The sequence below is a fragment of the Sylvia atricapilla genome, chromosome 1 (genome assembly GCF_009819655.1).
Source record: "Sylvia atricapilla isolate bSylAtr1 chromosome 1, bSylAtr1.pri, whole genome shotgun sequence".
Classification (NCBI taxonomy): domain Eukaryota; kingdom Metazoa; phylum Chordata; class Aves; order Passeriformes; family Sylviidae; genus Sylvia; species Sylvia atricapilla.
This window is the reverse complement of record NC_089140.1, coordinates 115,362,256-115,388,921: the sequence shown is the minus strand read 5'-3', so window position 1 is coordinate 115,388,921 and position 26,666 is coordinate 115,362,256. Positions and strand designations below refer to the sequence as shown.

The window sequence follows — 26,666 nt, the reverse complement described above, 5'->3', positions numbered from 1 at the left end:
TTCCCAGAAAATCCAAAGTTACTTGCTTTCCATTGAGGAATGAAGAATTAAGGCAAGTCAAGGAAAAATTGATTAAAAACCAATGGTTTAGATGTGTCAAGCAAAATAATTCTCAGTTCCCACCATAAAACCACACCATGATTCCTTACTCATTTACTTTACTTTGGGTGTGTAATGGTTCACACAAGGATGAAAGCTGTAGCAGATACCACAATTCCTATTGTGCAAATTCCAAACATAAGTACTCCCTGTGGCTTTCTTCAGAAAATGTTAACCAGATTAGAAGAGGAAGAATTTCACCTCCTCTCTAACAAGCCCACCATTCAGAATGTGTTGCTTAAAATTATAAAACATATATTATCTTTTTTAGTAACTATCTTGGCAACCATTTCTAAGTTATCTCCTACTTTGGACTTTCTTCTACCTAAAGTGATCACACTACTTGATTTCTGTTTTTTATCTGGAGCATGTATTGAGCATAAAATTTTTATCTGGAGAATGCAAAGGATCTGATGGGGAGTGAAATGACCAAAAAGACACATAAAATCTTCATGGCAGCATTCAGATTTGGTTAATGAGTAACACACACTGCAGGATAGTTAAATATTAATACAGTGCTTCCTTATAGTTAGACTAAAATTTTGTAATCACTTAGATTAGCATAATTCACTAACTTCAAGGTCATTAGTAGAATTTTGTTATTTATTTAAGATGAAATAACGTAATTTCCAAGTGAACCTTTCTTATGAACAGTATCTTTCAACATCTTCTTAAAACTTTTCACAACAATATTTTCTTACATAAGTAATTCTACATTTTCTGGAGCAACAGGAAAAAATAAGTTTTCCAGCCTCACATGACTTTCCAGAGATATACCTTTTTTGCCTGCATGGTTTTCCATATGCTTTATGGGCTCGGTATGTCAGCTGGTGTAGGCAGGTAGAAGTATTACCTTCAGGTAAGTCAGTCAGGCTGTGAATATATATTGCTATTTGGGCAAGCAGTGGTTTGTGATTGCAGAAGATTGTCCAGAAAATTTAAACTGCGTGGACAGATTTCTTTTTTTCCTAGTAGACATGGGAAATGGATGAGCTCTGTGAAAGATTTCAATTTTTTTAAATGCCGTTTTCAAATCAGGGAACTTGGTCAATCATTAGATACACGTGCTTATGGTAGTAGTCTTCATCTCTAGGTGCTGAGTGATGGGAGGCAGGAACTCATCTATTGACTGCAAATTCTATTTAATTGTAATGATCTGAGGCACTGAACTTTTTATTCTTAGACTTTGGTAGCATAATTCTGATGTAATGCATACTTGTCAAATTCTGTTTTAATTCCATTTTCCTTCTGTGAAAAAAAAAAATTCTATATACCTTTGGTGAGCTATATCCATTAGTTTGAGCATCAGAGATGGATAGCCTGAGGTTGTCCTGTAAGTTTTCATTTTATCATTGCATAGGCACAGCATGGTATGCCAGGCACAACCAATGTAAGGAGGATTCCAGCATCTCCATCATACGGTAAGCTCCTGTCAGCAAAAGATCTTCTGCAGTGATACACCTCTTAAATTTGACAAAGAACATAGATTGTGTAAATCACACTGTTTTCATTGATTGGAGTCTGAGAGTGAATTAACCTTCCTTAAGGCTCCAGAAATCACTTTCATAAATGTGAATAGTACAAGAAAATGTTTAGTGAAGCTTTTCATGGATTAGTTCTTTGTTAGAGGATAAAGTATCTTTACACATAGAGATATGAAAGAGATAGTTTTACATGGAAACTTTTTTTTTTTTCCCTCCACTGAGCATTTGTTTACTATAGCCCTGTGAAGGTTAATTTTCATTTACATTTTACAGGGATATAGGGACAAAAAACTTTGAAAGACATCTTGCATTATGCTGACTATTAATTAATTCACCTCTGACTGAGGTGAATTTTCTGTGTAGAAAAGAGAAGTCCAAGTTTAGAATTTGAAAGTGATTCCCACAATTACTTTAGGCTTATCGTTGTAAGGGCTCTAAAGAAATATGTTTACAATTGAAGGGATTTAGGACTGGTTTTGTTCACTTTTTAAGTGTATCTTCTGATTAGTAGTTGGACTTCTGTGTTTTAACATTATTGTGAAAGTTTTTTCCGCATGAAAAATGAGACTCTCTTTCTGCTTGAGGAAACACGTGATTTACTTTGGTTTTGAGCTTCAGGGCCAGTGCCTAATTTTCTTTTTATCACATTCTTAGTTCCATAGTAAGCAATTTCCTTTGGCTTCACTGAACTGAAATTCTTTGGATATCATAATTATAAACTATACATTATTACTTCCTACATTTATTTTTAAAGAGAGAGATTATAGCATGTAGTTTAAGACTGCTTTTATTTTATTGTCTGTGAGTTTATTAATGTTTGTGCATGTAGAGTCTTCAGCAGATAGACTATCAACTAAAAATGAGCCAAACTTTATATATACTAGAATTCAAAGGCACAGCATAAAGTTGCCAAAATAAAATTGCTAGCACACCTTAATCACATTTTTATTACCTCATACTTCACTCTAAGAAACATATTTTCAACCAAGTTTTATATGAAACAGATCAAAGCGCCTCATAGCTCTGTAAAAACTCATAAATCGGGTGGAAATTATCCTATAGCAATTCAGAAGTCCATTTTGCTTCTATGCAATGTGCTAAATTGTTTCTTCTTTCACTAGCAGTCTGAACTAATAAAAAATGGGTTGTGTTTGTGGGCAGGGTTGCAATATTTTCATGCTGTAGTGCCATCAGCCTGTCCATAGATTGACAACTGCAACTATGAAAATTCTTCACTTCAGGACTCCTTTTTCAAGTTTGAGTCTGCAGGTAGTGCTGCATAAAATGTCTGCATCCATATCCCACAGTCCGACCCACTCTTTATTATTTCTTACTCTTGGGAAAAGTGGCACATGCACAAAACTCACCCTCAGACAAGGGAATCCTTTAATACAGACCGCATCATGAGATCATAGATTCTTCATAATCCCTAGCTCTGATCTCCAGAATAAGCAGAGGACTGAGATTCTGAAGTGCTTTCACAATGAAAGTGATACCATTTCAGCTTGTCAGGATTGGAGGGCACAGAGGACACCTGGACCTGGAGACAGTTAATGCACACTTTACACCATCTCATTCACTTCGTGGTGTGAAGTGTGCAGGGTTTGGCTCACAACTTTCACATGTCTAAGGTTTGATACATTTGCCCTAGAGTCTTTTTATACTTCGCAGAAGAAAAATATGCAAATCATATAGACAGTTCAGCTGGTCTGTCATGGAAACCTGCTTCCAGAGATGGAAAATCAACTCTATTACCTGTTTTCCTTCTTTTTTCATCTTTTGTTTCACTCCCCAGGCAAGATGTGGTCTTTCCTACCCAGGTTTGCACCCTTCTTTAGTCCAGCTTCCATGCCAGTCTTTCTTCAGGTGCTGTGCTTGCATTAGCTGTCATCTCCCTGCTTTGAGGAGGCCCAACATGAATTCAGGAACCCATAAGAGTGATATTCTGGGTCTGAGAACTAGTTTATCCTGTATGTAGGAGGGGAACATTGTTCTTCAGGCTCTGCCTCTCTTTGGACAAGATATAAAAGTGCATTTTCGAAGGTAATCAGGTGCAAAATGGAAGGACTGTTCACTCAAATGTGTCCAGAGTAAAATGACTGTGAGTATTGTTAAAATTTTCCATGTTGTTTAATTGAGGCACAGTGACCATGGAGTGAAGTCACAGCACACTTCTTCAGTTCATCCACATTATTTTTCCATCTGACAAGGATATTTATAAATTTCTGATTTTATACTGCTCTGGAGGGTGTTCTTGAGTAATGCCCCCTTTTTGCTACAGAAGTAGCAGTATTTCACTGATAATTTACATTTCCATTAGCAAAGCATGTTAGACCTCAACTGATCTTTTCCATATACCCTTCAAAATGGCTACTGAAGTCAAGGGCTGCTGAACACAGAAAAAAAGGCAGAATTTAGTCAATATTTGCAAAGCACTTTGGAGTACTTGAGCATAAAAAACATCATATTGGGTAAATATTAATTTCATTCTGAGTTAAATCCTGAAATCTGTACTTCAAATGTTCATAATTTCTGAGTTGAGGCAGATACATGCATATGAAAAGATTTTATTTGGACTCAGTTTGCTTGCTTACTTGTTGATCCTAATTGAAATGACTTTTTTTTTTTTTTTTTTTTGGTTTTTTTTTGTTTGTTTGTTTGGTTGGTTTTTTTTGTTGGTTTTTTTTTTTTTTTTTTGTTTAGCTTGGCTGAAGGGAAAAAAAAAGCAACAGCTACCTCTAGTTTTCTTGCTTTCTGTCTGAAAAGTACAGGCCAGCATGGAAAAGAAAATCAAATTTGAGTTTGTTGATAGTTAAGAAGTACCAAATGTTCCATATTTTCGTATTTAATACCATGGATTTGCCTTTTAGACCTGTTGGTGTTGTTGTGTAAACCAGATGTAAGCCTGACTGCTTTCATCTACCCTTTTCTGGGAATTTATGCATCTCAGTAGTAGGATTGCGTCACAGCAATGCCTAGTGGTGACACTACACATTGGAGATGGCTGTATTTACGTGATTTTTATTGTGTAAAACTTGCAGATAAAGTTGAAGTTGAGGCTGTAGTAGCAATCAGAGTAGAAAAGTGATATATATTTTTCCTTAGACCATTGGATAAAGAACTAAGGAGTATATTTGTGTTTAGTTTTCAGAAAAAAACCCAAGTGAATCTTGGTAGTGAAGTGTTGCTGAACCACCTTTGTGTAGACATCATAGCTCTCAGCTTGAGATGGAGAGTTGGAGAGAATTATCAGGTCCACAAACACACTGAGGAGCACCTTCCTCTTCCTTTTCAGGTCTTTCTTATCTTTCCACATGTCCCCTTTTTACACTGTCTGCAGTGACTATATCATTTATCGGTTAATAAGTTGTCTGACAAGATAGCCACTTTTTACCTAATTGTTCAGTTTATTTATGTATTATTGATGAGCCTAGACTTGAACTCTACTTTCCTTAGAGACTGCTTGATAAATCTGTTGGCTAATCCTATCTAAGGAACTGAATTACCTGCTGTAGCATAATACATGACATTGCTTTTGCTGTGTATTCTTTAAAAAGAGCTGATTATACATTTCCAATAAGCTGTGTTTAACAGTAAGAAATAAAATCACATACATAATTCACATTGCTGTCTGTGTTAACAAAGATCTTCAGTGATGCACTGTAATGCTTAAAATACTTCCCCAGCTTTTAAATCAATGTTCTGACTATTTTAGTTTGTAAGGTTCTGGCTCATGTAGCTAGAAGAATTTCTGAACTGCAAAATCTTGATTAGGAGTAAAACTACTAGGCATGTCAAAACACTTGTGTATTGTTAATATGATCTGAAAATATTGGAAATTAATCACCTTATACTTTTCAAGGCAGTAGTTACTATTTCAAACAAATGAATAAAACACCAAATTAATTTTCTATCAAAACATGAATCTAATGACGGCACATATCTGTACTCTGTTATTATTTCTGAACCTTTGACTTGTAAGCACTGACATAAGGGAAATTGGGGAGTATTACATGATCTGTAAAGCACAGGAAGAAGCAGTGATACTGTATGCCTAGCAATTTATGAATACGGCTATTAAGACTAAGGAGCCTCTGCAAAACCCTGGAGTCTCCTAATACTTCTCCTAGAAGGATATCACAGAACAGATTGTTGCTGACACCAAAAGAGGCCGTGTGCTGAATCCATGAGTGTAATTGCTTTCCTAAAAATGAGAAAAAAAGAAAACTGCACCGCAATGAGAGTTAAATTTTCTGAGACTGATCAATTTCAGTCTTGAAAGGAATTGGATTATACCAATATAGATCCAGACCAGTGTCCTGGTACGAGCCTCATCTGTGATAAGGTGTTATATCTGAATTGTATTCAAGTCAAGGACATTTTGCTCCATCAGGAAATATGTGTTGATTTCAACTGGTGCGGTGTTTGCCTTCTAATGTGGGAGGGAAGGATCCAAATATGGGTTTGGAAATATTTATGCAGCTGTTGTGTTTCTGCTGGAGTTGTATATCTACAAATATGAGTACAATTTGCCCATTTGATTTTCTTTGTTCCCTCATTACTGGATTGGCTTGGACGATTTTTTTACCTAACAAACACAGAATTAAGTTATTCTAGATTGGGAAAGTTTTGTTTGGAAATGAGTTTGACTATTTGAAGAAAGCTTACTCTGCGTATACACAGCAGAGACATAATCTTAGGCATGACCATTGAAGGTGCAATTTTTGGTTGCATAACTAAAACTTTAAAATCCATAACTTTAAAACTTTCAACATGCATTTCAGTCTTCCAAACAAAAATAATACATTTAAACAAAAATTATTGAAGCCATTTATTTCAAGTTTAATGTGTGCTAATTTAATGGTCTATAGGCATAAAGCATTATGATAATTTTCATCACATATTTTATCAAGTCATGAGGACATTGTATTAATATTTTTGTAGCTTGTACAGAAAGGTGAGAGAGTATAATATGGAGCACTAACAGGATAAGGCCTGTTTTCCATGGCATTACTGTTATAGAGTATTTGCATTGATTAATCCAATGGCTAGAGTCTGACTAGGCTATGAGATTTTTGAATTTAAACAATTATTGTACAATTGGGTAAAACAGAAGCAGATACTGTGATGCTGTGGGGAAAATGAAACATCAAAAGCTAATAAGAAACCATTTTTATATCATAAAAGCATAAGAACAGCTCCATCAAGCTTTAATCACATTGTTATAATACACACTTTAAAAAAATTATGTTAGCTCATTAGCAGGGGTTATAACAGAGATTGTTATAATTAGAGTAGGATTAACAAATACCGAGTTCTGAATCTATTTCAGTGCACTGAAGCACAGGCTGTGCTGTGTGAATCATAGGATTATCTGTATTTCAAGAGGTTTGTTTTCACATAGGTGTCATGGGCCAGTTCAAAACTGCTGACACGCACTTTGCAGGGGCTGGCTAGTTTAATTTCTGCCAAAATGGGGGAAGCCTGTGTCTACCTTGTCCATAACTCCTCTTCTAGCCATGAGATTTGGAGTACCTGTGTCTGGGCAGCTGGGTGGAGAACCACTGCCAGTGAATCAGAAACCTGACTGGCCAGCAGCGAGCCCAGCCTGGAGCTCCCTTCATGGTAAGTGGTAAAAATGAAGCACTTCCCTCCTGTCTCTGCATGGCCAGTGTAACAGAGTTCAGCTTGTTTCACTGCATTCAGGGACTTCTGAAGTATATCGTGCTGCAAATTCCGAAGTGACAGAGTCTTGCCAATATTAATTTGACAAGATGGTAATTGCCAATTTTTTTTCCTTTCCTAAGAGAAATTTCTCAGGGCCTGAAATGATTTCTGCTCAAAGCTAGAAAGACTGATACCAGTAAATAATGTCCTGTGAGTGAGAACACTGCACTAGATGTGAGAGAGATGAATTCAAGTCTTCATCAACAGATATTTTTAGGAAGTTGACAGCCACAGAAGTGAGGGAGGAAGACCCAGCCTGTGGCCTTGATGTGCAACTGATGTGTGAGGGAGTGGCAGAGTAGGACTGAAACAAACTTTCCCACAGTGCTACTGTGTGCTTGAACTACCACATTCTTCTGCTGAAAATGCCTTTTTCATTTCTCACATAAATGTTTAAAAGTCATCTTCATTGTAAGATTCATCTTGAAAATGCTTTATTTGAAAAAAACAGAGCTCTGACCTGGGCCAAAATCCATGGAGCTTAGGTCTTCACCATTTGTCATAGATCATGCTATGTACTCTAGTTATTTGGCAACTTTCCATACTACTGTGTAAATCAGGATAAGCTTTCAAAGATTTCATTTATTAAGGGCTGGTAAAAGGCAAAGCATTTTCTAAATAAAGTGTACAGGAAGAAAGAGGTTGTTGCATACCCAGGGTCTGGATGAACCCTGGGAATAGAGAACCTGTTCAGGATTATCCATGACTAATTGGAGCACTACATTCAATTTGGACAGCACATGAGATGGTGAAATGGACATCAGTAAAGGGAAGCGCTTAAGTGATTACAAATGAAGAAATGCTTGGAAAAAAGCATGTTGCCAGAGAAGGTTAAAGGAATTTGAAACTGGCTTTCTGAAGAGGAGGACAGAGTATCTCTCTTTGTGTTCACAAGGGTTAGTAAAAGGTAGAAGTCATTAGTCTCAGCGGACTGGAGGGACGGAAAAAGGCTGTAAGATAAAACGGCAAAATGGCTGAGGAGTTTGAACCAAAAGGGGAAAAATGTATGAAAGTGCCATTGCTGGAGTTGTAAGGCAGGAATTGACAATAAGGTTTTCTGGATGCTCCATGAAACTTATTCTGCTGTTATTGAGGGGATGCTTGAGGAGCTTCCTCCCAGCACTAATGTGACTGTCTCATGCTGATGTGCACGGCCTCTTAGAAAGACAATAGCCATGGTGCTGGTAATGCCAAATGCAAGGTTTGAGTAACTTTGGCTGTCTGATTTGCTGTGAGGAGTTTTCAATGGTAATAGATTCATAGATTCAGCGTATTGATGGAAAAAGCAACAGCCAGTGCTGAGCATGGCGCATGTTCTTCAAGAAGGAAGGAGGAGGAGGTGGGACATTTTTTGTCTTTATAGGGTTTTGATAACAGAGTGGCAGGTACAACTGTAGCTTTGTATTTTAGCTCTTTACCTTCAAAACTTAGAAAAAATTGAAATATATTTGCGTGGACTTGTCTTTTTATCTGTTAAAAAATATATCAGTTGTATAAAGGAAACACTGTTGCAGACTCTTTTTAAAAAGCTATTATGAGCGTAACTTGGCAAAATAGAAAGAAAAGATGAAAACAGTCATGGAATAATTTAGTCATAAAGTGAACTTGAAGGTCAAGTTTTATCTTAAAAGATGTAGAGAACACTTAGAATTTTTGAGAACAGACAAGTGATCTCAGATCAAGGACACATCTTCACTGAAATTGGTAATAAAAAAAGTAAAACAACTTTTCCTCTTCTGCTTTTGAGTAATATTTTGAACATTTCTAACCACATCTACTCCCAAATGACCTATTTTAGGATAGAATACTGCAAAGTTCTCTACATTGCTCTGCCAGGGTATCTCAGTTTGATCTGTAGACAATCCTAGCAAAAGAGTGAGTCAAGCTACAAGCCTTGTCAAAGTTCTGAATCTGTTGCAACTGTAAGTGTAAAAATCCACGTTGGTTCAGATTCTTCTTATGAACATTTATGGGGCTCCCTCTTCTTATTTGATGCAGACAGAGAATGTGTGATATTCTTAATGAAAATAATCCTGTTGAAATTAAGGAAGATGCTCATATACCAGAGTAACTGTGGATGGAAGCAGGATTGTCCACATAGCTGCCACAGTAGCTGTTTTGGTAAACTATGATTGTGTATCAGCCCTACAACACCCTTGTCATTTAACAGATGTCCATGTTTTCCTAAAGTCCTTGCAATTAGTCATTTCTGTTATCACTCTCTCCAGGTCTGAATTAGTTCTGTCTAATGAGATCCCATCAGACTGTGCTAAATAATTTGGTTTATCAGAAATTAGAGCTGATTTTTTTATCTGAGTTTGGTACATACCTAAATATTTTATTCCCGTTTCTGTAAATATCTGAGCTCTTGAGTCCTATTTTATCACATATTTGAAAGGATGCTTGATTTTAAGTATTTTCATATTGTCATTCCTTTCAACAGGATAATTTTAATACACACTGTACATGTGATCTAAATGACCTCCTGCATTAGCCTAGAGTGCTTAAGTTCTTAGGTGATACTATTTAAAATAGGATTTTTAAATATGACATAGGTAAAAAAAAAATACCTCTACATATACCATGTGTTTTTTCCCCACTTAATTTTTCAAACATAAGTAATTCAGGCAAGGTTGTTTATTTATCTGGCATTTATTTGCTTCTCAAGATCCTCTTTCATAAGATTTTCAGAATAGTAGAGGAATTTCACTTGTGCTTTTTTGGTTGATGTGGTTCTGCCCCTTTTTAAGATTCTAAGGTTCTGCCGTGCAGGAGATGTACTTACCCGTAGGAACTGTATGTATCCTATTCACTATAAATAACACAGTAGATAGAATTCTGTTCATGGGTCCCTGCAATATTCCAACTGTACTCATGCAAGGCAATGGTTCTGTCCTGCTAGTGCAAAACTCTTGACTGTGGTCCATGGAACCTCTCTCTCCTATGCTCCAGCACAGGAGGTTCTCCATGTGGATATATAAAAAGTGCTTTTTAGTCATCTCTTTGCTCTCTGTATATTCTATTTATTTCCTGTGTTTCATTAAATAATCTACCACTTTACATGATGAGGCAGAGATGAACACTGACAAAAATTACTCTGAAACTTGAAGAAGGTTCCTATCCCCTCATCAGTCTACTGGTTCCTGATCCAGTTCCTGTCCAACTGGCAATGGCACAATTCCCTTTACCTTCCATGATGCAGGATCAGGTCTTGTAGTGAAATTGACCAGGTCTGTTGGTGTTGGAAGATGTTACCAGCCTACCAAGTTAAACAAATTTCCTCAGCTACTGTGGGCAGAAAAAGAAGGGTCTTATCTTAGTTGTTCAAACCTTTCCACTTTATCACCCAGTTTTCCCAGTGGGTGTCTACATCTATAATTTAGTGTGAATTGAGTAAAATAATAACAAAAGGACTTGTTACTTTGATCTCAGTATGTTTATTTAATGAGTGTTCAATATGCAAAAAATAGCTGAGCATAGGAGTCCAGACCACAACGTCCTGGGTTTATTTTATTTTACATTATTTTATTTATTTTTAGGGTTTTATTATTATTTTATTTTATTTTATTTTATTTACAGAGCCAAGGTTAAAAGGAGCAGGAGCCCAGCTGGGAGAGTTCAGAGTTCATCTCTGCATGTTCACTGTCTTCCATTTAAATGTACACAAAGGACTAATACAGTACCCGCTCTCCCCTGGGCTGTCTTTGATACACTCTGCTGTGCCTGGACTCTGCCACTCCTCCCATCATTCTGATCCTACTTCTTTTAGCCCGCTGTGCTCAGCACTGTAACCTCATTCAGCTAGTGCTCTGCATGCAGGCTAACAACTTCAAGGCTCTGTCAGGCATTGACACATGCAGGCTCCAAGCGGGAAGCTAAACACTCCCCTTCACCTTTCCTGCAGTTTCACATTAACCTCTATTAAGTGCAGGAAAAACACAAATGCTGTAGTGCCATTATTCAGGTTTTAACTACCAGTGTATATTTAGATACTCAGCCAGCTCTCCACCTATGAGAACATACTCAACAAACGCTCTGTCTCCTCCCTTTCTCCCAATGAGAGGGGTAAGTAGTGAGTTAGCTTGAGGAATGCAATGGTGGTAGGTCTGGGTTTGGCATTTATGATACAGGCATGAAAATCTGAGAGAAAACTTTGATAGCACTGTCTGTACTTTTTTGAGGCAATAGCAGGTGTTATAAATGGAAAATGAGACAAAAATGGTCTCATTTGAGGAGAATCAAGCAGTGTATTTGCAAAACGTTTTGTCTTTGAAGGCCAGGTGGTAGAAAAGGCAGTGCTAGTCTGCCCCTCTCACACTTTGATCCAAGCACCAAATGAGTCCAAGTGTGTAGGATGTTGTGGGCAAAGAGAGTTTTGTGGCTGTTGCTGGCTTGTGCTAAGATAGGAAGTATCTGCAGAGTTTCCCTGCGAAGCAGCACCCTCGTTTTCCACTCTGAGGCTGCCGCCAGTGCTCTCACACACCTCGTGGCTGCCCTTAAGACCAGGGCAGATTCCTTCTGAACTCCAATCTGCCTAGTCCACACATCAGTGTACTTGGATCACGTAAAGACAACATACCCCATATTCCTGGTTCAGACTCTCCAATATGGAAAAAGATGAAAGGATGGAGACATAAAGGATTTAACTAATACTTAGTTCCATCTCCACTCCATTGCTTGGCTCATCAAACTTCCTGTATCCTGGAGGGCTCCTAGTGTTCCAGATGGGACAGGACTCTTCCATGTCCTGCCAGTCTGTGCTAATCACCCCGTTTTGGTTATAGAGGGACATCGAGCTCTGCAAAGAATTTGGCTTACTTTTGCCATTCAGGCCTTTTCACCCAATTTTGTGGTTTTTTAGTACACTCCTCTGCTGATTAACAAGGTTTATGAAGGAGGGAGGGAAGGTGGCAGAACAATCAAAGTTGATAGTACTAGATTGGTTTTTTGACAGTTTTGCTGTTGTTTTTCCTCCTGTTTAAGTGAGGTGTCAAGCCTCTTTCCTGGGAAGGGTGCCTGTCTGGCATGCATTACAGTAACGTGTCTTGGGCAAATTTGAATGTGTTGAAGTACAGTATACAAAATGGAGTTCAGGAGACAAAATGGAGTTTCAATTAAATACGAATGTACTGCTTTGCCAAACTGTGTCAAGAAAGGGATTTTCCATCATGTATAACGTTTACAGAACATCTCTGGTTTTTATCTTTAAATGGTTGCCATAACAAGATCAACTGTTTCTTTAGCATAGCAATTTGATGATTTATGTTGTATCCCATTATTATTTTAGTGTCATTTCAGCAGCACTGAGTAAAACAAAATATTACTTTTTGTCATCAAGCAACATGAGACATTATCCACTCTTGGCATTTGGTTTAAAATAAACAAAATTACCTAGTTTTAAAGATTTTTCAGGATTAGTGGCTTTTAGATAATATAAATTACAAATGATTTATATAATCTGTAAGCAGTAAAATCACTAGAAATAAATAATCGTTTTACACAATGCTATTGCACCTTCTTAAAATGAAACATAACAAATTTTGTTCGAGCACCATCAGAGTAAGGTAAACTGTGGTTTTAACGATACAACTAAAGTTAATATTTAAACCTAAGTCTATCTTCCAGTTCAAATCTAATTGGGAGAAATCTTTATTTAGATTGTATGATTAATAACACAGGCATTGGAGATCTGTAAGATCCTTTGAAGAAATTAGAATGTCAAGTCCAAGTGGCTTTACCGAGAAGCTGAACTTACTAAACATAACACCTTTCACCAATATCATAATATCTGCCCTTGCTTCTCCTCCTTTAATCTTTACATTTTAGGATGTCACTTTTGGGATATATTTATTCACAGAACATTGTCCAAAGTTGCTCCCCCTCCACACCCCTGTCCCAACTGTGCTTTGGCATCAAAAGCCATTTTGGCTCATATTTCTTGTGCTTCCCTGCCCGCACTGCAGCTGGACAAGATGCAGTACTGTCACGTTGTGCTGCTCTTCAGTATGAATGGGAAAAAGCTCATTCATGTGCTTGATTTTTTTTTCTTTCACATAGCTCATATAACTGTGCTTGAAAAACTTAGGGCAAACAAATACATTTGCATAGATGGAGAAAGCAACTATGCAATACCCTCAGAAGTCAAAAACTGGATGAAAAGGGAGCAAAATAAACCCTCATTTCACAACAACAGCAGAGAAATGTAATGTACCAAGAAGACGGAAGTAGAGGGGAGAAATTTCATTCTCCCTGTAATCCAGATAGCACAGCCAATCCTGGCAATGAGAACAGAGTGACTTGGAATAGAAGAAGATAGCTTAAGTGGAGGGAAAAACAGGAAGCTAGGCTGAAAGCTTGTTTAACATGTTTGTCTATGTGGTAGCTGTCATCTGAACAAGCTGCACTAAGCTAATGCAGATATTCATCTGCATTTGTAATTGCTGTATGCACACATACTGTTACCAGTATCTAATATATACACCAGTATATAAATATATTTTATTTCCAGTTGTCCTCTTTGGTTCTCAAGCCTTCTAGATTTTTCTGCCATCTTTCACCCTCCTTTTTGTATTCCAATTTTCTGTCTATGTAGGTGATCAAATAAACATTCTCTACATTGGTGTCATCATGAGAAATTTTTTTGTCTGTTCAACCTGTCTGTTTGTAGCATCTTTGGGACATAGTCCCCATAGGGTGTTTTTAATTCAAAGCACATGAAAAATGAATTTAAAAATACTATTCTTGCAAGCTTTGTTACTTCATAATCTCTGTTATAAATGCTGATAAAATTTGCCGCAATTTTAATCGGAAGGTGAAAACAGGCTTCCTGGCTGTACTTTGTGTGACTCTGGTATGATGCCACATTAATGGAAGGCAGAAGCCGGTCTTGGATGCCTTAAAACAGCTTTACCACTCTGGGCATTTGCTACACTCTGTCATACCTCTCATATCAGGTACAGTCAGCCAGTGTTTATGTAATTACATCCCTAACTTCTATGAGTAAATTGTATTTAGTAACAGCAGTTGGGTATTTTCTGCATATTGGTGGCTGAATGTTACAACTTGTCTTACAAAGGGTCATTCTGAGGGGACTTCTAATGCCATAGTGTTGCCTGTATGTTTTATTTATAATAATCATTTAAATAAAGAACATTATTCAATCCTGAATTTATATTAGAACTAGCTCGCAGTTATATTTTTTTTTTCATATTACAGTGCAGTCATATTCTTCATTTGCTCTCACCCAAACTTCTCATGCAGTTACACTTTAATGTGAAAAGAAGTGTTGTCAAGAGTAGTTATTGTCACACACCAGAATATTGTATTAGCATTCACATTTAATAGATTAAAATGAAAGATTTTGAAATCTGCTCTTGATGATACTGAGGGATCTTGGAGACACATTGGGAAAGCTTTATACAAAATGTCATATGATATATATATACATCATACATAGGTTCATAAAAGACAGTTCATTTAACTGCCTGCCTTTGTGTTTCATCTGTTCTGTTGGGATGAATCATCCACAGGTTAAGTGATGCTTGTGCAGTTTCTTTGCTTGAAATCAAGCACAGTGAGTGGCAGGAAAGCTTAGGGAATACAGGGTGAGATTGCCAATGTGAGAATGATTAGTACAATAGGACAATTTTGGAGGCAATAGAGTGTAATCTGGAAGAAAACTCTGGTAGTTGAAGACATCTTTGAGCGATATCTGCTGCTCTTTAGACTCACTCTGATCCAGACAGTTTGCTTGACCTGCTGTTGTGTACATCACCTTAATTGTGAAGCTGAATTCCAGCTGGATATAGCATGAATTAAGAGGTCCAGGTGGAAAGTTGTTGAGAGGTGCCATGCTGCAGAGCCTGCATGTTACAAAGCAGTCTATTAAAGGTGAAATGATTCAATATTAATTTCTGGGGTTTAGGAGCATATTTTGGAAGCTTCTAAACATATGGAGAAAAAAAATGACTAGAACTTTCCAGTTGATCCAATTGTAGGCATTTTTTCCTCAGTTTATTGTTTTGATGTGAGATTATCACATTTGGGCATGGTGAGCACTGTATCTATGCTGCATCAGTTTTTCTGAACTTTTTGTTATTGAAGGCTTATGTACCCTTTTTTTAGCTGGCTCTGTACAGATCATCTCTAACTTGCACTGCTTTGGTAGTTGGGAAAGGGGATAATGAACAGACAAATCAGCCTTGCAGTAATTTTTTTTTTTTATTCTGGTATACAAAGATTATATTTTCAGTATTTTATAAACATTTTAGTAAACATTGAGAAGGTGAAGGAGGTATCTCCTGGCAATACCTGCTGTACAAAATGCATGTGTATATACTTCATCCTTTGAGTTTATGGATGTGTTTCCGGCTCATATCCAAAGTCTTAGGAACTGCCAAGTACCCATGCACCACACTGCACTGAACTGAGGGCAGATAATACTATAAACAGCCATAAATGTAGTACAAATACTAACATGGCAAGAGTGTTATTATTAGGTGATGCATTACAGTCCACAATATGCATATACAAAGACTACAAAAAATACACATCCCATCAAATCTTGCTGACCTATATAACCTATTATACAACATCTTGCACATACTTCTGACGAGCAGATGCTAAATATTGCAGTGAATAAACTCCATGCTTGAAAATTGAAGAAATTAAGTAACAAATCAGACAGCTGCTGGGTATTTTTAGATGTTAGCAGGCCACTCAGATTTTACAAACATTGTGCATCGATACATTTTTCTGAAAATTTATCCTAGCAAATTAATCCAAAAATGTTGCAGGTCATTTCTCACGTAAGCATCAATCCCCTTACATTTATCATGTAAGGTTAAAAGGCCACAAAGTTTAAATGTATTTATATTTTTTCTATTTTGGTTTCTCTCCAAACACTGCTCACATAAAGCCCACAGACCATGGCAGAAAAAAAATATTTCAGAGCTAGAGGGCCACAAGCAACAAACAGGAGAGGCTGAGATCCAATATCCTATCATGCCAGGGGGACCACTAATAGCAAGGCACTGATTAGGTAGGCAGATAATACAAGAACAACACACAGAATTATAAAAATTTCAGTATTCATGGAAAAATACCTTAGGGAAATTATTCAAAGAATGCAGATTTAGTGATTGTAAGCTTGGGAGCAAGGACAGACGACCAAACATTCAAAAGAGGGAATTATATGAAAGACTAGTATACTTCATAAAGATTCTTAAATCACAGTCTCATGCATTATGGAAAGCAAAATAAATGGAAATAATCCATGACTGTGTCAACCAGTAGGCAGGAAAGAAAAGAAATTTCTTCATATTCACTGCAACTAAACACATGCAACACAGTATTTGAATTATAGCAAAGCTTGCTATGTATCACAACAAATGTATGAAGATAACGAGGGAAATTCAAAAGAGGAGTCTCAAGGAATGATGGTTTCCAGGGCAGATAGGACTCCCATAAACAGCAAGTGTTACTATCCTGTCCATAGGGTTTCTCATAAATATGATATGGATTGCATCTGTTCTGAAAAAAGATATCAAACCTCATTCTAAAATGTCTGAGAAATGATGAGTTTGCTGTTGACATAATGCTTAATTACCTCCTAAAGTAGGAACTTGTATCTTATTTCTGAGCTGAATTTCTGTAACTCCCATTTCTCAACACTAGATCTCATTATACCACTGTCAGGAAGGCTGACATCTTGCTATCAGACATCTTTCCAGGGTGTAAGTACCAATCGCAGTGATCAAGGCACCTCTCAGCCTTTCGTCTGACAAGCTGTATAAGTTGAGCTCCTGTAGGCCTTGCACTGGAGTGCTTGCTTTCCAACTACTGGCTGTGAAATCTCTCTTCAGAATTTCACCTGTCCATCTGAGTAGGAGAAACTGCATTTTTTTCCAATCCAGATACTAACTTTTTTTTTCCAGAGCTCTACTTTGAATGCTTATAAATAAGAACATTATTGAATGAGAAAGCTAAAAGAAATGGTACATGTCAACAAGAAACAAAGAAGGAGCAAGCATCAATCTCTATTTTATGATCTAATCTAACTATCTCTATTCTGTCAAAATCTGGAAATACTCTATTCTCAATGGCAGATCTGTGTCTGTGGCATAATCCTTTCCCTCCCATGAAACTGGAACTTCTGACAGATAGTCTGTGACTATTAAATAGTTCTGGCCAGGAAGGGCAAACCATCAGCTGCTGTGCCAGGAGCTGGCACTTGTTCACGTTACTGCTGCTGTTACAAGCCTTGTAGCCTCTGGCAGAGAAAGAGGATGAACAGCTGGAAGCCGAAACCTTTTCAGCCACCTCAGCAAAAATTGATAGACCTGTCTGCCAAAGCCGCAGTTTAACTTTGCCACCTTGGGCTAGTTGAATATACTGCATCTTGCAGGTAGAATATCCCCAGAAGCTCGGCACTGATCAAAAAATGTCCATGGGATATCTCATGGGCATCTTCTGTAGGAGAAGGGAAATCTCAGTAGTAGGGGCTTCTTAAAAAAGCTGCTGTGTCATGTGAAACAATGGCTGATGTCCAAAATATGTCACTCTAAGCATTCACACAAGGGGTCAGGTGCAAATTATTTCAAACAGACCTTGTAACAGCTGGAAATTTGTGGTTGATGACTGGAGATAGGAATTCCTGCTGTTGTTCATTTCTACATAAAAGGTTTGAAAAGATTTTCCCTATCTCCTGAGCAGACACTGGGACTATCGTCGCCCTGTTGGCACCGCCACTTGAGTGGGTGTGATGAGAGTTCTGTGGCGACATTTTCCAGACTATGTAAGAAATCAGTAGTTTTACACTTCTTTGTGCTGGTACAGGATGAGGCTTCAGATCTGACAGTTTTTCTCCATCTAGACCTTCAGATTTTAATCAAATCCCTTCTATGACATTTCCGTTACTTCTTAACTGCAGTTAAGAGAAGAAAAAGAAGAAAAACAAAAAAAGAAAATGATTTTATATATTGTATATATTTCCAGGAATAGTATTTATAATTTACAGATGGTTATTTTTGCAGTTCTGATTATGAATGTTTACTTTATTCACACATCAAGCAAACTATCCTTTTACACCATACGGACGGGAGGTATACTCTTTCATACATTCAGATGTCTGAAAGCTGTCTGGAAATGTATTTCCCACTTTCTGATATGGGAACATTTCAATTGGAGGGGGTTTAATTTGTTTTGAAATTTCAACTCTTGTTCTGCTCAGAAGCTAAAGTTGGAATCCATTAAGATGCATTTTACTGCAGATTGTATTCTCATCTTCCTTTTCTCAGTAAGTGTGCAATTCACTTAGTACTTCATTGCAACCAACAGCAATATGTATACATGGTGCACAAAATGAGGCATTTTGTTTTAAAACAGATTGCAGATGAAAGGAAACCATTCATTTTTTCCTTGCTAGCTGTAATTACTAGAGCGCTAATTACTCCAAATCACTGACATCCAGGGTCAATAAGGATGACAACAGGAACATCAAAGACAAGATGCACACATGCAATTACAAGTCTCTAAAACCAGGCTGTAATATTATTTTATAGCAACTGTTTTTTTCAGTCAATGCTGAAAAATCAAGTTTGCTGAATGTTTACTATTATTTCCTTTGCAGTTTGACGGTGAGAACATGTATATGAGTATGACAGAACCAAGCCAGGACTACGTGCCAGCCAGCCAGGTGGGTTAATTAATCTTCTCTGCCTTGTTTCAAATTGTAATTAAAAAAATTCAAAGAGTTGCATTGCAAATGAGTGGCACTATCAGTAACTGCTGCAATCAGGAATAATCATAATTTATAAACAAAGCGTTTAAGCCTTGTTTCCAGTTAATGAGATAGAGCTGATAAAACACCAGAGTTGGCGTTTGTTGAAAGATACTACCTTGTTTCCTCTCCAGAATGCAAGCAGCTGTTTTGCCAGCATGATCTTTCCTAAACAGTTGTTTTACCTTCAGGAAATAAAGTCTTTACAGGTGCAGGTTATTTGTTTATCCGACTGCAGACAAGTTAATCATTATAAGCTATACATGTCACAAATAGCTTTAATTATCACTCATAGAGCAGTTGAAGAATTGCATTTTTTACACGAAACCGATGTCTGAGGAATGCTGCTATTATTGCACAATTAGCAGTGGGGTTAAGGCAATGACTTAGCCTTCTGTAGCTTACAGGCCAAAGGGCTAAATTTTATGTGCATTCTTTAAAGGTGTTTTTGGGCCATTTCCCTTTTGGAGAACCATATGCACCAAATTTTGATACTGGGTATATATTAAAAAAATCTTCCACCTTTCCACTTGAACCCAAAGGTCCTATAGATTTCTAAGACTTAAAAATTTTAATTGCTCCTTAAAAGGCAAAAATAATTTTGAAAGTTTTGGGTTGTCTACCTGTGGCTTCCTCTATACGTAGGGTGAAATTTGTCATTTACTTTGCGTGTTTCAGTTTAACTTTGCATCAGTAAGTGGTGGGGATGGTGCTGCAGATCAGTTAGGTTGTGTCAGAAATTGCCATGAATAACCAGACTTGTGGTCTATGTCATCCAGTATTTCAGGCCACCAGTGTCTGGCCTGACAGAACCAGGAGGCTTATGTGTATTTCCCATTCATTAGGTGGGAATAGGTTTGCATGCATAGGAATTATGTTCAGATAAGCTGGATGGAATTTAGGAATCAACAGCTTTAGAATGTGTGCATTCAAAGCTAAATGTCTTCATGAAGTAGTGTTGTTCAGGTACACAGGTTCATTGGGGGCAGGGAAGCAGGAGTTTGTGTGAGATGAGTACATAGTTCAGTCAAAAACTCCATCTGAAAAGTGTTCCACCATGTTGCTTCCCAGCTTTCTGTTGAAGTCACTCTGAAATACCTTTAGAGACCAATAGTTCTTTGCATATAGGAATTGTGCATGATTGAACTTATTCAGCGAAGAACCCTCCAAGATCCAGAGGTAGTTTAGAATAGAACTGTTTGATTAAAAAATGAAAAATTATATTATTAATTTTCCTCTAACCATTAATCCAAAAACTGTACTGACAAGTTTTAGTATTACTATTAGATTAAAGCAGCCTAGTATCATCTCATTTTTGCCTTAAGGGTTTTGAAGTGCAAGGGCTAATTGAATTTGTTTGAAACAGTAGAAATACAAACTCTATGAATGATTGCTGTTATCAGGCAGCTGCTACCTTTCAGAGAATCATTATGTCTGTCTTAAATAGTTTTGAATAACGAATTGCAAATCCACATTATATATCAGAATTATTTTTCTTCTGTTGATATTTCTGTACTGTGTATGCATGTAGTTTAAATAATTTAAATGGCATATTGAAAAATTAAGGGTATAAGTTTTAATCTTTTATGCGGTTTCTACATGTGCTAACAAGGCCCAGATTCTCAGATATATTTATGCATCTAACACTCACTGGTTGCAGTGAAAGTAAGATTCTTAAAGTACCTTTAAAGAGCCAGGCCTAGGTATTTTAAATGCAAATTACTTTGTCTTCAAGGAAAAAAAAATCTATCAAATGTGGTATTCCAAATTCAAAGATGTCAGAAAATCCTAAATTCTTACTAAGGGCTGGAATTAAGAAAAGGCTTACAGACCTAAAATCTGACCATGTCAAAGCTGAACTCTGGGGGTGTCTGGCTCCCACGGAGAGTTCAAAACCCAAAGGAAACTTCTCAGTCCTTTGCTGGGGGATCCATGTGGCAAGAAGCAGCTCAATTTCCAGGCAGAGTGTTGTAAGTTGTTACCGAGTGTGCACCAGTCAACCAGCCTTCTGCCCCTGGGGTGTCACAGCCTCCTTTTCCTTGCTGGGATTTTCTCCTGGTTGCTGTGGTTTTAAGTGAATACACAGAATCATAGAATGGACGGGGTTGGAATGGACCTTAAAGATCATCTAGTTCTAACCCCCACATCATGAGCAGGGAGCCTTCCACTAGCCCTAGTTCCTCCGAGCCCCACCCAGCCTGGCCTCGAACGCTTGTAGTTATGAGAAGTCCACAACCTCTCTGGGCCATCTGTGCCAGTGCCTCACCACCCTTATAGCAAAGAACTTCTTCCTAATGTCTAATCTAAACCTATCTCCTTCAGCTTAAGGCCATTCCTCCTTGACCTATCACTGCAGACCATTGTAAAAGGCCTCTCTCCAGCTTTCTTGTTGGCTCCCTTTAGGTACTGGAAAGCTGCTCTAAGATCTCCCTGGAACCTCTCTTTTCCAAGCTGAACAGCCCCAGAATTTTTAGCCTGCCTTCCTGCCTTCACAGAAGAGGTGTTCCAGCTCTGTGTGGGCTGGAGCATATGTGAAAGTCTGTAATAATAACAGTATTTGAAAAAAAAAAAGGAGACAAAACAACTTCACTGAGAACAGGAATATGGGGTGTGATGGAAACCTGCCTCTCATGTTTCATCAAGAACTTGCAACTGTGAGAGGAGCCTTCCTAAAGATGTTCCTTACATAGACAGCTGCTATGTAAGTTCCTCAAAGGAACTAAACAACTCTTCTTTGACAGTTTCTGTGAGGTCTTCACTGACTGTAATGGGGTGGTGTTCCTTTCTTTGGCATAAACATTTGATGGTCCGCCAAAACTGGTCAACTGACTACCATTTCAAGATCTAGTCTGGTGGTTAAAACTGGAAAAAAATTACAGTATGTCCTGCTCTGAAAACAAAGCAGGAAAGAGTGGGTAGCTTACAGGGCAAGGGAGAGGAACAGTAAAGGATGCAATTGTATTTTATGACCATGGTTTTAGGAACATTTGTTCATTTTCCTGTCACTGCTACTGGAGGTAAAACACATAACGCCATAAAAAGAGAGGAGGAAATGTTCTCTCTCAGATGACAGCATAGTTGCTCTAATCATAATTTTGTCCTATGTCTATTTTGCACCTGTGCTCATGAGTCTTGCCATTGCATGACCTCAGTGAGAGGAATGCAGACTCCTTCCCACCCTTAATAACTTGGCTGTTCCCCCACAAGATCAGAGATAGAGGGTTAAATCCTGTCAGAATGAGGAGTGAATTAATTACTCTGCATTTCTTGATGCATTCACGTCTGTTAACTAAAATATGAATCCCACATTTAAGTAGATACATAGTCCTATCAGAAATCTTTATTCAAGCTCTGGTCATGCTGACTGAGTCAGACACAAGCATCATTTTCTAATTTCAGAGTCTGAAGTAGCTTATTTGGGGAGTGGGCTGGCAGACTGAGACATGGTATGTAATGCCAAGGACCAAGGGGTTTCCGCTTGCCTGTTTTAAGGATTAGGTGACCATAGAGGCAGGATTACTGGGGTCCTGATATATGCTGACAGACCTCTCAATTCCTTCTGTTCACTCCAGTGTTCATATCTAGAAAAACATCACCTTATATTATTTTACGGGTTTTAATCAATTTATCCCCTTTAGGCTAACACAAATAAAAGTTCAGCCATTGGACAGGAAAAACATGGTTTTGTTCCTTTTGCTATATAACATCAAACATCTGCATAGTTTGGTAATCCAAGACAAGTTGCCTCACAGCATCCCTCAACAATAATTATCATTTCTGTTCAATTTTCAAATCAGTACATGCTTTGGGACTTACAGTCCAAGTTGCTAAGTAGCAACATATGGCTCACTACTGTTCCTGTGATGTTGCTGCAAGCAAATAGCATAATTCTATACTTGAAATGATTTTTACAGAAAGCCAGTGCTGGATCTGAGCCAGGAGAGTAAGTATACAGTAAAAATTAATGATATTCTTTTAAACTGTCCCAGAAGGCTGTTTGGCAATGTTGTCTCTGTGTACATTTTATATGTGTGCATAAGTACTGCATTTTTGGTTATAATATATGTAGTACAGGACTCTACATTGAAGGCATCGCCTAAATGAGTTATGCCAGCCATATTAACAAACATACACAGTAAAACTGTGACATTTTCACTACTAATTGCACTTGAATATGAAAGTATTTATCATTTTAAAATAAAACTATGCCAACTGATCTGCATTTGAGATTCCCGCCAATTATTGTTTTCTCCCCACACCTATAATAGAAATCTTGGACACGAATTATTCTTTATGTTATTCCTCCTCCTGTAATTTATGGGCCATTCACAGCATAAAATTATATTGCTTATTGTACATTTCTTCATAGTCACAATATGTAGTGTAATTCTGGACTCTGTTGCACAAAGCTTTAACACATTTGTAGCCTTCCTGAGGCCTGATAAAAGTAAGGGTTAATGAGTTCAGCTGCCAAATTCCCTCCCTTCAAGGTGCAAAGGGAAAGGATGAGAACAGGCCTGGAGCTGATGATTTGGGACAATACCCCTATTGTCCCACTAGGAAGAAAAGATCTGAGGCAGAGGAAGAAATACTGTTTGCTCAGAGGTGGTATTTTCCTGCTTCCCAGAGCTATGCCAGGGAGATCTATCTAAAATATATCTGCATGCTCTTTGATAGAGAGGGCACCATAGGTATCAAAACTGTTTTGTTCTGTACAGCTACAGGGTGAGATAGAATGGAATGATATCCAAAAAAGAGATTTTTCAATTAATGTTGCCTTATGCACATGATCCTACATATAGCCCTAATGTGTTTTTTACATTATTATACCATAATTTCTTAGATTATTAATGACATAACTATTGCTCATGTGAAGTAGGGATGGCTATATGCGACATAATAGCTTCCCTCTCTTACTCTATGTTGGTCCTTCCCTGTAGGTAGGCTGAAATTCCAAGGTACTGCCAGAAGACACAGCTCTTCAGTCTTGTTGCCTGCAAGAGTCCCCATCAGCAGAGCAGGAGTTGTCTGCTTGGGAAAGGATTGAGAAAAAGCAGCATTCTCAGATGGAGAATCATTCCATGGTGCAATGTATCCATGGGTGCATACTACCCTGACCTGAAGTCTAGCACAGTCCTGCCCAAAAGTTGGAATGCTTTTGCTCGTTATTTGAGAGGCTGCTCCACAGTGAGAAGGCAATGCCTCCTGGGCAGTCTGCTGGCTGGCTGCAGTCCAGGGCTGTTTTGGACTATATTCCACCTCTCTCCTCCTGATCCACTATCTTTTAATTTCAAAAATAGGTTATCAGCAGAAGGGAGTCTACTTCTTGGTCCTCCATTTCTCTGAAGTAGACTATAAATGCCATGATAAAAAAAAAAAAAAAAAAAAAAAAAAGAGAGAGAGAGAGAAGAGGACCTAGGTTAAAATGACCTTAGGGAAAGAAAAATACCAGGCAGACCTTTCAGATCCTGAATGAATGGTTAAAGGTAGATGCAATTTTACCCTGCCTTTCACTTTTGTGTAAAACATAGTCTTTTAATATTATCTTAACATCAGGCAGAGTCTGGAAAGAACCGAGTCCCTGATAAAAATACATCAACAGTTGCATTAACAAGGCTATGTATATATATTTATAGATATGCATCTTTAGAATCATAGAGTGGTTTGAATTGGAAGGCATCTTTGAAGATCATCTAGTCCAGTTCCCTGCCAGGAGCAGTTGCATTTTTCACTAAATCAGGTTGCTCCAAGCTTCTTCCAACATGACCTTGAAAACTTCCAGTGATGGGACACACACAAATTATCTGCACAATCTCTTACAGTGTCTCATCGCCCTCACAGTAAAGAATTTCTTTCTGTGTCTAGTCTAAATCTATCCTGTCAATTTAAAACTGTTGCTGCTTGTCCTGACACTACAGACCTTGATAAAATATCTTTCTCCATCTTTCTTATAAGCCCCATTATATGTTGAAAGGTGTTATATGGTTTCCTCAGAGTCTCCTCCAGGCTGAATAATCCCAGTGCAGCCTTTCATCATAGGAGAGATGCCTCAGCCCTTGGACCTCTGTGGTCTTCTCCAGACCCAAACCAACAAATTCATGTTTTCCTGCACTGATGACCCCAGAGCTGGATGCCACACTCCAGGTGGGGTCTCAAAAAAGCAGAGCAGAGGGGCAGAATCTCCTCTCTCATCCTGCTGGCCGTGCTGCTTTTGATGCAACCCAGAACACGGCTGGCTTTCTGGGCTGCAAGCACATTGCCAACTTATGTCCTACATGTCATCCATCAGTGTCTCCAAGCCCTTCTCCACAGGGATGTTTTATATAAGTATGTATGAATGTATCTAGCTTTAATGCAAAGTGTATGACCATGTGCTGTGTATATATTCAAGGGTTTTTTTTTCTTTTGGGTTGTTTGTTTGTTTGTTTGGGGGGGGATTGGGGGTTTTTTGTTTTTTTTTTTTTTTTTTTGTAATGAAATGTCTCAACTTTTATAAAAATAGAAGTCAGAATTAGGGCCTGTTGGCTGGAATTTAAGATCTTTTACAAATTTCACATTAAAGATGGAACTCGGGTGAAATACCTTTTATCCTTTTTTACTCAATTTCATTTTAGTTGGTTACATTCAGTAGGTATGGAACTTGTACTCTGACCAGAAGAAGAAATGTATATGACCTACTTATCTCTGAAAAATGAGTTACTTAAACATGTCTTAACTTGATGTGTCTCATTTAATGCCTATTCTATAGCACATGCTATAAAAACACTAAAGAGGGCAAAATCTAGTCCCTAAGGATCCTAAGCAAACATACCCATAATTACAGTTGTATAAATAAAAGTGTCCCTCTCCAGCCTTCAAAAATCATTAGCATGGATCTGTAAAATTGAGATCATATCAGAAACCTCAGCAAGTAAAACAAATTTTTCAGTACTCTATTTGTCTTCTGGCTGTGAAATCTTGCACGTATAATTTCTTTACAGCCATGTTGGCAGAAAACTTTTAATGAAACAGGTTTGAAGGGTAATTGCCTAGCTACAGAATTTGGGGCTTTAGAAGAAGATATCAGATACTGCTAGAGTAATGCTAAAATTGTGAACTTGGCCCTATTGTATACACAGTGATTCTGTGCATCAATTAAAAGTATTTTTCTTAAAAATTGCAAATGAGAGGGAAATAAATTAAACACTGCGTCTTGTCTTAGTTGTGGCATCAGGATGACAGCAACTTCAGTGATAGGCCCACAATAAATCAATAAAGTAAAAATAACTAAAGCTATTACTTTACCATGAAAAAGGTAAACAGAAAATCAATTGCCAAATGATGAATTCTCTGTCCAAAAGCCGGAGGTATTTTTTCACATATCACAAGAGAAAAGGCACTGCCTTTTGCTGTGCATGTCATGAGACAACTTTCTGTTTAATGAGCAGCCAGTATAAAATATCCTTTGAAATTTTTCCCTTTGCTCCTTCATGTACAACTTTTTTAGCATGTGAAAACAGATTACAGACATCATATATTTTAGTTATGTAGTTTCCTTTCCAGGAAACTCTACAGGTCAGCAGTGTGGATGAATTATG

At 37.7% G+C, this 26,666-nt stretch overlaps 1 protein-coding gene across 2 annotated transcripts in view; it reads left to right on the top strand.

The window, feature by feature from the left end:
* Window positions 1–26,666, top strand: part of TOX (thymocyte selection associated high mobility group box) — a 224,476-nt gene that overhangs the window by 101,943 nt on the left and 95,867 nt on the right. For both annotated transcript variants that reach the window (XM_066331559.1, XM_066331551.1), the window contains exon 2: window positions 18,940–19,005. In XM_066331559.1, coding sequence (XP_066187656.1) covers window positions 18,940–19,005 — 66 coding nt within the window. The remainder of the gene's footprint in view (window positions 1–18,939; window positions 19,006–26,666) is intronic.